The sequence below is a fragment of the Mesocricetus auratus genome, unplaced genomic scaffold, assembly GCF_017639785.1.
Source record: "Mesocricetus auratus isolate SY011 unplaced genomic scaffold, BCM_Maur_2.0 Super-Scaffold_100676, whole genome shotgun sequence".
Classification (NCBI taxonomy): Eukaryota; Metazoa; Chordata; class Mammalia; order Rodentia; family Cricetidae; genus Mesocricetus; species Mesocricetus auratus.
The window spans coordinates 56,750,837-56,765,407 of record NW_024429266.1 but is presented as its reverse complement, the minus strand read 5'-3'; the positions used below and the strand labels follow the sequence as shown (position 1 = coordinate 56,765,407).

Genomic DNA, 14,571 nt, shown 5'->3' with positions numbered 1-14,571 from the left:
AAAAGGTCTGTCACTGGGTGATTGTTCACCACCCCCACTTAAGAACGAAGGTACTGCTTCACACTAGACAGACAGGCATCCACAGGTCAAGATCTGGGCTGGCCTCACCTTACCTCACATTCTGGATGCCCAACAGCTTCAACACTCTGTGCTGTGGCTTCACAGTAGTAATTACACCACGGCTTAGTGTATCCCTGGAATAAGGATAGCTTTAGATCACAGGGAATGGCTTGCTACGGGGAGTGGACTCTAAACCCATGTCCTAACATGTGTACCTCACTTCTACTTCAGCTTTGTTGATTGACTTTCTTGGGTCATTTTTCTCATCTTCTCTCGGTCTCTGTTTAAAATCGGAAAAGTCATTCCGTCTTCCTCTCCAGACTTTGGCCCTGTGAGTGTGGCCATCATGAAGGAAACGTGGGCTTGATCTTTGTCACCTCATTGGGAGCAGAGTCAGAACTCCGCCTCTCAAGTTTCCACTCCAAATGCCCCTCGGAGTCTTTCCAGACACCGCCGATCAAAATGTTCCCAATCGCTGCTAAGGATTGGGAAGGAGCCACTCATTTGCATTTATATTTCATTATCTTGCATAATGCACCATCTGCGCCATAAGCGAACGCCGCTGGGAAAGCGTCCTCAACTAGTGTACAAAGTTTTGTAAGTGAGAACGGCCTCTTTGTGTCCTCTGTAATGCTCAAAGTGCCCGGCATACAACTGAACACCTACCCAAGGGCAAGTGTGTGGGTTGATGAGTGCTGACCAAAGCCACCGGGTGCTCCTGGAAGGTGGGGTCTGCAGCTACTGTCAGGAAGCGGTGTGGGGAAACAGAGGCACCAGCTGGCTTTCACTGTGCAAGGGGGTGTGCGGGCCTTAATCCTTTATGTGAGCCTTATGCACTTTAATCCTAACGCCTCTGTGCAGGACAGGGTGAGCAGCGCTTAACTCCCAGGTTTACAGATGAAATTAGAGAAGATTGGAGTCATTTGCTCGGGTCCAGACAGTCTGAATCAGAGGCCCTGTTCTCACATCGTGTGCACTTGGAATAAGAAACCTGGGGAGATGAACAGAGGAGAAGCAGAGAAACCTTGTAGTGGCAGATCAGCCTGAGAAACACTGAGAAGGAGGGTAAGATGTGTGGGAAAGCCTAAGTGTGAGGCTGTGCTGGTGTCGACATCCTGGCTGTGACAGTGTATGACGGTCGTGACCACTGGGGAACTGTGAAGGTCTTCCTTTCACCCTACCATTTCCTACAAGGGCATGGGGATTAATTACCTCCATAAAATTTTCAATAACACAACTAATAATGAAAGAGCCACAGTCCTGTCACTGACCTCTTGTGGTCTGTTCCCAAACACCAACATCTGGAGACCCCAAGTGATGTCAAACAATGAGAAAAAGTATTCTAGGTCTGAAGAGCCCTGGGTCACACTTTTCGTGGTGTCATCTAAAAAACTTGCTCTTTATTTTTCAAGGTTTCAAGAACACAAAAGAACCATGAGATGTGTTCAGAGATGACTTTCCCAGTCTGGATTCAGAATGAGGCCAGCCCTGACCTCATCCCTGACCCAATCCCTAGCAGCCTTCCAAACTTTCCTGTGGGCCCAGACACAAAGCCGTCACAGCTGTATGATATATCTCTTTTAGGCCCTAGCTCCCCTCCCCTACACATACCAATGGCAGTCACGTCCAGCACCCAAGTGTGTGCACCCCAAATGTCAGGGCAGCACAACAACCAATGGCCTTGCAGCTGAGGACAATCAAATAGAAGATGACACGAGGCACCCTTACATGTCACCAGCCAATCTCATCCCAATCCCCAAGTACGGTAGGCTCAACGCCACTTCCCACAATACTCAGGGCAGGCAGTACAGGGACATTGCAGGACATAGGTAGCAGAGAAAGTCAGCACCAAAACCCCCACCATCAAACTGGCCTTCGTGGTCTTGCATGGAACGAATCATGGGTGGCCAGGCTACGGGAAACACTGTACCCACGTGTACCCTGGCCTAGCTGGAAATCTACTTCTGCTGGGGAAAGCATAATCAGAGACAGAAAAGAGAGCTCTAAGACACAAAGACTCTGGGGGCACCATAGAAATGGAGCTGTAGCAGGAAAGCTGCTGAAGATAGCACATGACCCTCTGGGCTGAAAATCACACAGAAATAATCACAACCAGAACTTCAGCAAGTCCCAGGTGTCATCACAATGGTCCTGACACAGGAATCAATATCCCAGCACAGAATACGTAGAGAAAAGCCAGCCGAATTAGAAGCTAGCCATGGAACAAACACAGTTAATTGCACCTCATTGAGGAACATTAGTTATAAAGTTACCCTCAACATGGCCTCAGCCTAATAAGATCCCGAGTTAGATAGCTGTCCTAGGTATAAATGAGTTAGCACCTGAGCCTCTAACAGACCACTGGTCCTCCTGCCCTTGGCCAAGGTAACTTCTGCTGGGATATATTCTGTGACATAGGCTCCAGCATGGCAGCCAAAGCAAGTAGGGTGAGCAACAGGGGAGCAGACAGCAGACATCATGGCCTCTGCTCAATTCTGGAGGTGGATAACTTGCTACCTTCTACCCAGGGCGAGGCCCTGGCAAACATGGAGAAACAGCCTGATAACGTCACACCTGGAAGTAAGGTTGAAAAGGCCTGAGGAGTGACTGGTGGCTTGGTGGTATGGCACCAGCTAAGCCTCAGATAACTCCAAGGCTCAGACCCTCACACCCTCAACAGAGGACTGGACTTTCTGTGGTCCCCACACCTTATCTTACTTGCAAGTGACCCTTGGACAAGACAGGGATAATCAGCAAGGCCAGAGCCCACAACTGTGTGGGAGCTGATGGGCGATGATTAGGGGACTTCCAAATGAGAAGGACCCAGGTCCATCCCAGCTCTGACACAGGTGTGCAGTGTCTCACCCTAATGGAGATACAGTGTCTAATTCAAGGGCTGTCACTTAATAAGATGGCATGCACATTTAAGTAGGTCTCTGAAGTGGACAATGATAGCCCCATTCTTTATCTGAGAGAATGAAAGCCAGAGAGGATCAAGTAGCTTGCTCTACACATTAGCCTTGATTGACAGCACCCTAGTCAGTGACTTTTCCACCCTGGAATCATCCTCATTCACTTACAGCTACAGGACATTTACTAAGTTCCTGGCCCTGAGCACCCACTGTGAGCTGCTGTTTCCCAGAGTCAAATTAGCCTGTTGTAAGCAACCAGATTCTGTGATTCCACATGACTGATGGCCACAGGAGCAGAGCCGAGAGGCACCAGTGCATGTGGGCTGTGGCACCAACAGCACTTAAGCATCATGTAACCAGCTGAGTCAGGCTCTGTTGACTGTGAACCCCTGTGAGCCAAGCATCAGCAAGATGCTGCAGGATGCTCTACCTCTGAGCCTCTTCCAGTGTCCTGGGGTAAGGAAGGGAGAAACAGATGGAAGAGGGAGAAAACCAACCAGCAAAGTAAGCTGCATATCAGACAGCCTGGGGGGGGGGGCTTTGTGCACATCAGAGCATGGTCCATTCTGCAGAAGTTAGGATTAGTTTGGTGGGGGATTAGGACTCAGTGTTGATGTCTTGTAAGTCCCCTGCCCCATCCCAGATGTTTTCTAACATCTTGGCAGGATTCTGTTTGTCAAGGTATGGTTTGGCATGCAGACCCTCTGCCCAGTCCAGATCTGCTGGCCCTGAACTTGTATTCTATCAGTATCCCAAGCATGTGGGATATTGGAGGCCTGAGGAGCACAGAGAGGGAGCCAGTGAGGAGCAGACAGTGAGCCCCTCCATAGCTGCAGTGAAAAATGCAACCCGCCTTCTCCCAAAAAAGCAGCTCAGCCACTAGTAACTAGGAAAGGTGGCTGGGTGACTTTTAGGGACCACATGTCCAACTCTTCTCCTGTCTCCAGTCTGTGCCTGGACCTGCATCTGGGAACTCCATGACCTAGAACTGTGAGAATCTCAGCAAACCTTCTGTGACTAAGGGGAGCAGGCCATCCTGCCACCATTTTAGCAATGAGAAGAAAAGGGAGCCCCTTCCCTTTCACACAGTGCTCCTTCCCACTGCCCCTCTAAGCCCCCTCAAGGGCCCTCTGCGTGCAAGAGGCTAGCTCAGGATAGCACTGCCTCGCTTTGCCCCAGTGACATCATGCTGCCTGATCACCCATAAAGACAGCACTGTCGATTCAGGCATGGAGCTGGCTGGTACCAGCCAAGCTCTCGAAGGAGGGAATCCTCTGAGATGGCCAGACAGAGGCGCATGCATCATCCAGCCTCTAACATCCTGCACCCCAGCCCCCATTCCACATCCGAGCTAGCTCTTCTGTCTTTGTTTCTATCTATCTGTCACTGTGCGTGCCATTTCTCACACGTGCCTGCCTCTGCGTCCCCGTGAGACTGGGAGCAGCCATGCTCAGCTCCTCTTTTGTCACTGCCCACAGTACCAAGCATGGAGACTTACACCCGGCAGAGGCCAATAAACGCTGTTTGTATTCATGTGCACACTCTTTCGAGGGGTTGAACCCTCACTACAGGCTAACAAAGAGCTACTCATAGGCAGGCATTTGTTAAGGACCACTCGAAGCACACTGGGTTTCTGCAGGAGAAACAGGACGACAATAAGGTGTCCCTTGAAAAGGTATACACTCTGTTTTGAGAGATCACACACATTGTGGCAAGTCTAAGGCCAGAGACTCAAGGATATCAATCGCATCTTATCACAGATAACACAGGCAGTCTTACCCACCACAGAGGAAACTTCTGCTCTGTCACTTTGATATAGGTTGGCATTTGTTAACAGTTCCTCCTATAGCTCCTTTCCCATTAACCCTCACACCATCCCAAGCCACGCCCACCACAGCATCGGAACAGGATGAGACTAAAGATACCCAGAGTTAGAATCGGGGTTACAGCAAGACCAGAACTTTGCCTAGCCAGTGCCTGCAATGTGGCCCAGCAGCACCTCATCTGCGCTCTCCCCAGGGCTAGGCTTCTAGGGCCAAACACATGGCCGTGCTTGCCCAGGACTGGGCCCTGGACACCTAGCCAGAATTTAAGTTACCCTCCGGCTGGGTTTTGTGAGCAGAGGGGTATAGGGCCATGGGTAAGCTTGCCCCCATTTAAGCAAGAAAAGTTGTAAAGGGGGAAACAGTGCAGCCACAAACTTCTGTCGGTTTCAGCATGAAACACTCTCCAGCATCAAAGGTCTGCTTTGCTCTGTGCCAGTGAGGTCAAGTACATGGGACCAAAGAGCAAGGATTAGTGGCCTTACCCAAGGATTCTGACTATACAGAAAGCCGTAGTGTCTAAGACAGTAGCTGCTACCCACATGTGGTTACTTACATTTGACTTGATTCAAAATTGAAAAGTTTTAGTTTGAAAACACACATGTGGGGGCGGTGCCTGTGACATAGCACATAGGTCAGAGGGTGTGTGGATCCCAGGGATCAAACTCAGGTCATCAGACTTGGAGGCAAGCACCTTCAACCAGTTCGTCCACCTTCAAAATTTAAATCTTGAGCACACCTGTCATATCAGGATTCAAGAGACATGGGGAGGAGGATTTTGATTTCAAAACCAGGATTGGCTACATAACGAGACCCTGTCTCAAAAGAAAACTTTCTTTCAAATCTTCAGTCACATGAGCTACTTTCCAAGTGCTTGGGAGCTACTCAGATCCAGCAGCCACTGTTTTGGGGCACAGAGCACTTCTAGCAGAAGAGGAAGCAGGAAGTTCTGCAGCATGATGCTTACACTGAGAGCACATGTGCCTGTGTGTGTGTGTGTGTGTGTGTGTGTGTGTGTGTGTGTGTGTGTGTGTGTGTGTGTGTTGCCTTAGGGAACTCCTGCTTTGCTTGAGTCTGATGGAGGGATGTCAGATGCTCTGATGGTACATTTTTACAGGGACTCTCACACAAAGACTCTAAAATGAACCTTGCAGGTTCCCTTTGGGGTGATCTTAGCACATATGCACGTGTACACACACACACACACACACACACACACACACACACACCTGCACACTCACAAGTCCTTCAAGGAACACACCCTTTTGCTTTCATCACAAGGGTTGTGAAGTTAGATGCTGTGGCCAGCTGGATACCCAAAGACCCAAACTCTGCCTTGTTCTAGATAAAAATCACTTTCTGGGGGCTTTGGATGATTCTAAACATCCTTGACTTTACTTCAGCCTGGCCTCACGGGAGAGAAGAAAATAAAAACCTCAGGTCAGCACTGAGGACAGCGACAAGCTCCCCGCTGAGCGGACCAGAAAGTTTCAGCACTGCCATCAACACCTCTTCAGAAGACCTGTCCTCAGAAACTACTAGGTGTGTGTTTCCTACCCGGTCCTCACACCACACCCCTTGTCTTCCATCCAAGAGCCAGTTCGTCCAAGAAGCTTCAAAGGTTGTTCCCACAAGGCTTGGGGCTGAAAGGTCGGTTTCTTGCCACAGTGACCCTGGCTGCACCTTCCACTGCGCCGCGGGCCCGTTCATCCTGATGGCCACAGCACTGCTTCCTCCTGCATTTATGACTGTGCACTTGTTCCCTAGAAGGGCCACCCCTCTACCTCTGCCTCTCGAGAGACCCAAGCAAGCCCCATCACTCTTCAAAACCTCCCCCAAGGACTGCAGTCTGCAACGATGTCTTCCCTTCTCTGTCATCTCAAGGCATACCTAGTTTACATGGTGCTTCCGGGCTTAACTACATATCATCGGGTGTAAGTACTAGGCTCACATGTAGCTTTTAAGGTTCCAGGTGGCCTCATATGCAGAAAAGCTAGCTCTGCCAGCAACTCGCTGCACAGCCACACAGAAGTCACACCACAGTTCTAAGCCACTGTTGCTTGACCAGAAGACTAAAGACCTCGGACTAAGACATTTCTGACACTCATGATGCCAGCGTTCTCTCAAAATAAGCTGCCAATGAAATTGCTATGCACATAAGAGAGGCTACCAAGAATACTTCAGTTGCCACAAACAGTATATAAAATCGAGGCAGAGGCCAGGGCTAGACTTAGCCAAAGAATCCTGAGTGAGTTCCCACCTCGGGTTCCACTCAGTCTGTGATGACGACTGAAGAGAGATCTGGTTTCTGTTCTTTCCTACTCCGGTATTGGAAAACTGCTTTTGTCCTCAGAGGCATTTTCCTAAAGAACATGTCACTAATATGGAAAGATACCCACACACAGTGGGTTCTTCAACAATGGCCTAGAAGCAATGTCTCACACACAGACATTTCCCTCACCTCAGTGAATGGACAGCCTTCGGTAGAGTACTGACTCCACTGCTGGCTAATCAGAAGCCAAACAGGTGTTAGATAATAACCTAAATGTTGGTGATGCCCCCCACCCCGTAGATCTGGTTGGTCTCCTAAGTCAAGACGTTGCAAGAAGGAGGGAGAAGCTGGCTTAAGATTTCAGCTCAATGGTCTGGTCCCTGACAAGATGAGAGTTCTAATACCTCATCCTATTTGCATCCTATTGTCAAAGTTCTCACCTTTCCTATCTACACACAGTGAGATACAGGATGATAATTTTCTGCTTGTACAATGAGAAATTACTGCCAAGAATTTTTAATAAGCCTCCATGTTGCTGTATGGAGATGGTTAACCCTGAGCAGACAGAAGAGTCAGGCACTGCTGCTGATAATGTTCACATCTCATTTAAGGGCTGAACAAGGCAGGAAACTAGGGATGTGGTGTTGGGTGGGACAGATTAAACCGTGTCAACAGGGAGACCACACGGAGGGTGAGAGTCCCATGGTGAGCCTTCCTCCAAGTCCAGGTGCCCAGGACTTATCCTAAGCACCACACAGAAATCCTCCCTTCCACCCCCAGAGCTGATCTGGGGCTTTTATCTCGTTAACTTTGTTTATGGTGATCTTGTAAGAGGTTCTGAAGTCCTCCAAGCCCCTCTCTAATTAAATTCATTAGAACAGATTGGGGCTTTCTTTCTGGATCTCAGGAAAATTAACAACACAATTAGCATCATAATGATGAGAGAGAGGGGCTGGGGGGCGGGGCTCGGCCAAAGGGAAGGAGAGGAGCAGGTGAAGGAAGAGGGACAGCCCATGTGGCAGCTGCTGCTCAGAGGAGGTGGCTGCAGGAGGAGAGGGGTTGACCCCACAGTGCCCCGGAGCCCTCCAGTTCTTTTCTTTTGAGAGAGTAAAGACAGCAAGAAATTAATCAATGACACAGACCCCAGAGACGAGAACTCACAGGAATCTTCCAGTTTTACGGAGAAAAAAACACAGCTAAATCCTATCAGTGATGGGACCAACATGTGCTTTTTAGGATAATTCCCCACTCCCCACCCCCACACTGATCCGTGTATCAGGAAGCACTGGGGAGCAGGCAAGGTGAGGCAGGCCACCTCTTTCACAGAGAATCTGAAGTTGCCAAGTGTCCATCTGATGCATGACCTCCCTAAGTGCCCTGGTACCCTTTAGCCCGAACCCGCTGACAGATCACACCTCCCTGAGAAATGTGACGGTCTAGGTTCTGAGTGCCAAAGAGAGCTCAGTCACTGTGCACAGCGTTTCTCACAGGTGTTTTCTGGGCCCCCGTCTCTGTCTTTCAGGAAACAGGAGGAACCCAAAATGCACTCTGAGCCACTCTGGCATCCCTTCCATTTCCTTACTGTTCTACCAGGGCTTGGAAGCTCAGTCTTGTTTGTAAAAGAGAGACATAGGCTTTCAGTGTAAACCCTGTATCTAAATTCTGGTTCTGCAAACTCACCCATTCTATAATCTTCAACCAGCAACGACCTCTGGGGAGTCTGTTGTTATCTGGAAAATGGAATTCTGAAAAATGCCTGTTTTTGCAAATTCTCATGAGGTCCAAGTGAGAGGGCACAGATAAGGCCCGCAGTGGGGTGTGTAGCACACAGTGAGCATTCAACAATGCAGACTCTGCTACTGTCCTGCTATGCTTCCTGGCCTGCCTCAAGACCTCATGAAAGGAGAGTGGCTCAGAGTTCTTAAGCTGGCTGGGCGCTCTGACAAATGCCCTGGATCAGCAACACTGTGGAAGTGCCTACTTAAGCTTTTAGGGCAGCCATTGGCTTCCAGGCTCCCCTGATGTCCCAGAAACCAAGTCTTCAACCTCTCCCCTGCGGCAAGGGCCGGGCTTTCTGGTCCCTGAGTCACTGCTCAAAGATTTGCCAGCAAACTAGCCAAGACAGGGGTCTAGCCAAAGAGTTTTGCCATCACTGAAGGTTCTCTGTCCACTGTAACCCCTCAGTCATGATCCTGCAATATCAGGAACTTTTCAACCTCTGTTATAGCATTTCTTATGTTAAGTTTTGGATTAATTTCATTTCTTTCCAACTTGTCACCAGACACCTTGCACAGATCCTGACACGGGCTCAGAAGTGCCGGGCACACTGATGAAATGAACGGCACTGGATGTGCGGGAGCCAGAGAGGCTACCCACATGAAAGTCTGTACCCTAGCTCTGTACCAGCGCATCTATGGAGGTTGGCGATAACCTGCTCAAGTGTGTAACTTCGAAGGATCTCCCCCATTCATCAGCCTCTCCCCCCATATGGACATACATGATGCGTGCTGCCTGATTCTGGCCTCCTTATGCCCCCAAGACCTCCCACCCCCACCCCATGCATCAACTCACTGTGCTTCCTTGCCTTACTTCTGAGAAAGACTGTGTGCAACACACACACACACACATACACACACACTGTTTCTCCATCAGACTGGGAACTCCCTGAGGAGTTCTCCTCTGAATAGGTCTGACATTCCAAGCACTTACAGACCATATTTTGGCTGTAAAATACTAAGTTTTGGAAAGTTTAGCAGTCTCCATCTTGTCCCAGAGTTCCCTATGGGTGTTTCTCCATCAAACTGCAGCAGCACCTGTACCGGGGTTCAGCTCCACAGAACAACCCACCTCTTGCTGCTTAAGCTGGGGATCCGATAGCACCTAGGATCTCACCTCTGCCCCCATCCTTTCCCAGGCAGTCAATGTCAAGATCAGCTCTGCGCTGCCATTCCAGACGGCTGTGGGCAAGGAGGGCCGGTACCCAGGATTCGGGACCCTGCCGCTCAGCATCCTTGTCTGCACATGCTCATTCAGGCTCACCTGTGTGATCTGTCTGATGACCTGTCTCCCTCTTCCATTACACCAGGGCTCTGAAACACCTGGCTCTTGCTTTTCCTCTCTGACCTCAGTGGCAGCACACCACAGGGTCTAGTGAACATCTGTGACGAGCGTAAATATGCGCCCAGTCTTACTTAAGTTTCTCTCCTTCACCCCCATGTCCCCACTCCAGCCAAACACAGGAAGGACAGGACTATTCTGTCCCTTCCTTTATGACTTCCTAATTTTTTTTAAAGACAGAGAGAGATGCTTACACCCCCAGCTGGTGGGTGGTTTCGGAGATCTCTGGCCTCCAAATCAGCCAGGGAGAGATTTATGTTGCCAGAAGTGGGAGAGAGTAGTGACTGATGACCAGAGGCATCCTGTCCCGGAGTCACAGCAAAAACAGGACCCTCCTGTGGTCTGCCCCACCTGAAAGCCAAAACCTAACCTCCAGATCTCAGCCACCTCCTCGGCGTGCTGTTCAAAGGACCAGCCATTGTATGCCGAGCCTGTTTCAGGCCGAGGAAGCCACTCCTGCACGCTGTTCCACCTGCCAGCCAGTGAAGCACAATGGGCAGGCAGGTCCTGCCCCAGCTCTCTGGGGAGCTGGCTCTGCCGTTGGTGGGCCCGGATTTAACTCTCTGTAGCTTTTGTGATGCCAAATAAGGGTGCAAGGGCTAAGACTCGGTGCACAAAACTGGGAAATATGTAGGCTGTTATCAGAAACCCCCATTTGACCTGAGCCCCAATCAAGCACTTCAACGTCAGAGTCCTGATCCAATCAGCTCCCGACAGCAGCTGCAGGTGATGCTTCCCCGACACCAGGAAAAGCTGGCCGCCTGGAGGCCCTGATGCCAGGGGAAGCTTCCAGCCCTGCCCCCATTGGTGGTGGGGAGGGGACAGAGAAGGGTGACAAAGCCGGCGCAGTCGGTCTCCCAACATCATGTCCCCTGGCTGAACACGGTCTGAGGGCCACATAGAACTACCACATCCCACACATCAGTCATCGGTGTCCAGCACCTCAGCATTCCACCCAGGGCCGAGCTGCAGTTTAACCTCCTCAGTTAAACCTCCGGGTTTCAGAGGAGGCTTTAAGACAGAGAAATGGGAGGCCAGGGCCCTATTTTACAAAGGCAAACCCAATTTCTGGGGTTGTGTCTTTTTTCTCAGTAATATCATTCTCTGTGTGTGTGTGTGTGTGTGTGTGTGTGTGTGTCTGTCTGTCTGTCTCTCTGTCTCTGTCTCTCTCTCTCTCTCTCACACACACACACACACACACACACACATACACACACACACCTTCAGCTTAATCCAAAGACAAAAGGTAGAAAATTCTCTCTCTCTCTGAAGAGCCAGCTTACTCGACAAAAGGTGGGCTGTCCTGGGTGGGAAGCAGCTCCATCCTCTCTCCTTTGCCTCCTCCTACACACAGTTCCACCTGATCCGGCATCCTTGGCCAAAGGGAGGACAGAGCTCTTTCCCCTTTCCTCTGCCAGCCCCCACAGCCACATCTGGTAGGGCCCTGAATGCCAGGGTCTCCCTTGGTCCACACATTTCCCCCAGGCAGCTTTTACTCAGGCTTAAGTTCTATGGGATCTGAACCTTCCGGGTTTCTGGCCCTATTCAAACCACACATCTCCTGCCCACCCAGGTCTCAAAGGCTGTGGTCTGCCCTTTCCTTGCTGAAGATTGGATCTGGGCCCAGCAGGGCTCACCTCAGTTCCAAGGTTAGAGGAGACTCACCAGGGCCTCCTATCAGGAAAAGAGAAAGGCAAGAAGAGGAATACTGTCATCCCCTCCTCTAGACTTAGAGGAAGCATCTTTGTCTAACACCACACAAACAAACACACTCACACAAATATACATACACGAGCACACACACACACACACACACACACACACACACACACACACACACACACTGCCAGAAGCCAAGGAAGGACTCATAAGAAGACACTGGCTCAGGGAGTAGAGGGTCTGTTGTGAGGACCAGAAATCTCAGTGATTCAGCACTCTGCCCACTCCTGGCCCAGCCACGGGTCACACTGATGACCACTCCTGATGCTTGAGTGCTGACTTGGAAGCCGAGGGAGAATCCTTGCTAAGACTCGCAGTTCTCAGGCCCTCTGAGAACTCTCGGGTTCCTCAGCCCAGGCCTTTGCAACCCAGGACCCGGGACAATTCTCGGGAGTCTGTGGGCCATTCCCTTAGACTTGCCTCTTCCCCCAGCCTCATGCTCTCCCTGAGCCGGTCTAGGAAACAAACCTGAACAGTTTAAGAAGAGGAGAGGACCACACAGAGGCCTGTTAACCCAAGTATCTCTGTCTGCAAGCTATGAACAGGCTCAAACATGCAGCAGAGGGCTTTAAGGGGATGGCACACACAGCCGTGAACACCTGGCCTGCAGAGCCCTAGGCCTCTGTGGCAGAGCAGGACGATGCATGAGTGGGTAGGCTGAGTACAAGCCTAGTCAGCGCCGGGTCTACACCACCAGGAAGGGCAGGTGGAGAAGGTGATGGGGAGTAGGCCAGCTAGGAACCAAGGAGAGCAGAGAAGCTGCTCCAGGGGGAGTGTGCTGCACGAGGAAACAAGGGAGCCGCTGAGAACGGGTTGGGACAGGGCGTGCAGAGGGGAACCGTGAGGATAAACTGGAAGGGAGCTATTGGAGATCAGCACGACGCAAGGAGACTGGGTCAAGGGACAGAAAAGGATGAGGGAGGGCAAGCAGCGGGGGCACGGGTGGGGCAGGAAAACATCGATGGAATGGGAAACTGAAAAGTAAGGTGTGGAGGGAAGAAGCATGGGGGCTGGCGGGACTCAAAGGATGAGGCTGAGACAGAGAGGAAAGGGGGAGAGCGGGGAAGAGGGGTGGGATGTGGGATGTTGCCAGCCGAGTCTGAAAGGATGCCGGGGTGGAGAGGGATGAGAGCTGGGGAGATACCGCCAGAATCCGGTGGATTCCTGGCAGGTGACTGTGCAGAGGGAAAAAGGCACCGGGATGTGGATGGAGGGGGATGGGGCAGGTCGGAAGATGCAGATGGACAGAGGAGGGCGGAATCGAAGGGGTGCCGTTCCGTGGGCTTCCACGACCCTGTTCTGCTACCCTTCCGGGTACCCGCGCACACCTTACTTACCTCCAGGAGCTCCGGCTCCAGCCCTGGGCGCAGTCCCAGATGTCCGCCGCCGGCGCCGCCACTTCCCCCACGTCCCCTGCAGCGCCTCTCGCTGCCAGTCGCCGCATTAGGGCAGAGACTAGCCCGTGCGCGCCCCCGGGCGGCCGGCGCGTCCCCGACGGTCTGCGTGCGCGCCCCCGAGCCCCTCCCTGCGCGCGAGGACCTGTGACCAGGACCCAGTAGCATGGAAAGATGCTCAGGTGCCACCACCCGTCCAGCGCGCTAAGGAACAATTCGCAGAGCCAGACACTAGGAAACCTGTTTCCTCACTTGATCTTCCTTCCGGAGAGTGGCACTCAGTGTCGCAGGACCTGAAGCCAGAACTGTGGCGGGTCTGTCCTGTAAATGATCCCTTTATCTATGACTTCTTAGGGTCAGGAATTTGTCCACAGCTTTGGAGGGGCTAGCTCGGCAATGCTCATGATCTACCCTCCAAGACCATCAGTTGATGGAAGAATTGCCCATCTGAAGCTGACAAGGAAGAAAACTTTGAGAGGATTGCAGGCGGGTCTTGTTTTAAAACTGGAAGATTTGTTATGCCCAGGGGAGACTCGGGGTACTGTCCCAGATTTGTGTGTGAGTGGGAAAAGCCTTGAGCCTGGAGACCACACATCCAAGTGTTAGCTTTGCCTCATTGACGTGACTGAGCAGGTTCGAGTATGCAAAGCGGGCTGCATCTTTGTTGAGATCCCGCCTCCTTGGTGGGAAGAATCTATTAGGCTTCAGATAATGTGCACCGCCTCAAAACAGTAAGAAGGCCCAACCAGAATCTCTGCCTTGAAAGAGCCCTTCGTTCAGCTCCCCACCCTAAACTACAGCCCCCCTAGGCAGCAGGCCTGAGACTCCTTCTGTGCTCACGACGAGATACCACCTTCACTTGGACCTGACCCCACCTCCCTGCCATAGCCCCGCCCCCCACTGTGGGCTCAGGAAAAGACAGGATAGAGATCCTTCCTGTCCTACCCACTGACAAAATGCCCTCTCCAGCTAGGAGTTTCCAAACCCACAGTTGTAGATAGGGGGAAAGAAAACACCAGGGGAAGAGGGGCCGGCGACTCTGGAAGGTTGGAAGCAAGACTGCCCCTAGGTGTCAGTACCCTTTTCTTCAGGGCTCCCGTATACACTAACTGAAGTTTCTACCCCCACATAAGCCTCTCCGCTGATCAGATCAAATCAAACAGAATTAGAAAAAACCTACGTTTAATGGATACAGCACTCCCGGATAGCCCAGGAAGGAGATGGGAAAGGAAGACTGGAAAAACCAGAGTCTGTTTTCTGGAGAAGTTTAAATA

At 51.3% G+C, this 14,571-nt stretch overlaps 1 protein-coding gene across 1 annotated transcript in view; it reads right to left on the bottom strand.

Moving 5' to 3' along the window:
- Nfasc (neurofascin) overlaps positions 1 to 13,360 on the bottom strand; it is a 164,717-nt gene extending 151,357 nt beyond the window's left edge. The window contains 1 exon segment of the mRNA XM_040738665.1: positions 13,241 to 13,360. Within this exon segment, the coding sequence (XP_040594599.1) occupies positions 13,241 to 13,347 (107 nt within the window). The 5' untranslated portion in view covers positions 13,348 to 13,360.
- Between the last annotated feature and the right edge of the window lie 1,211 nt (positions 13,361 to 14,571).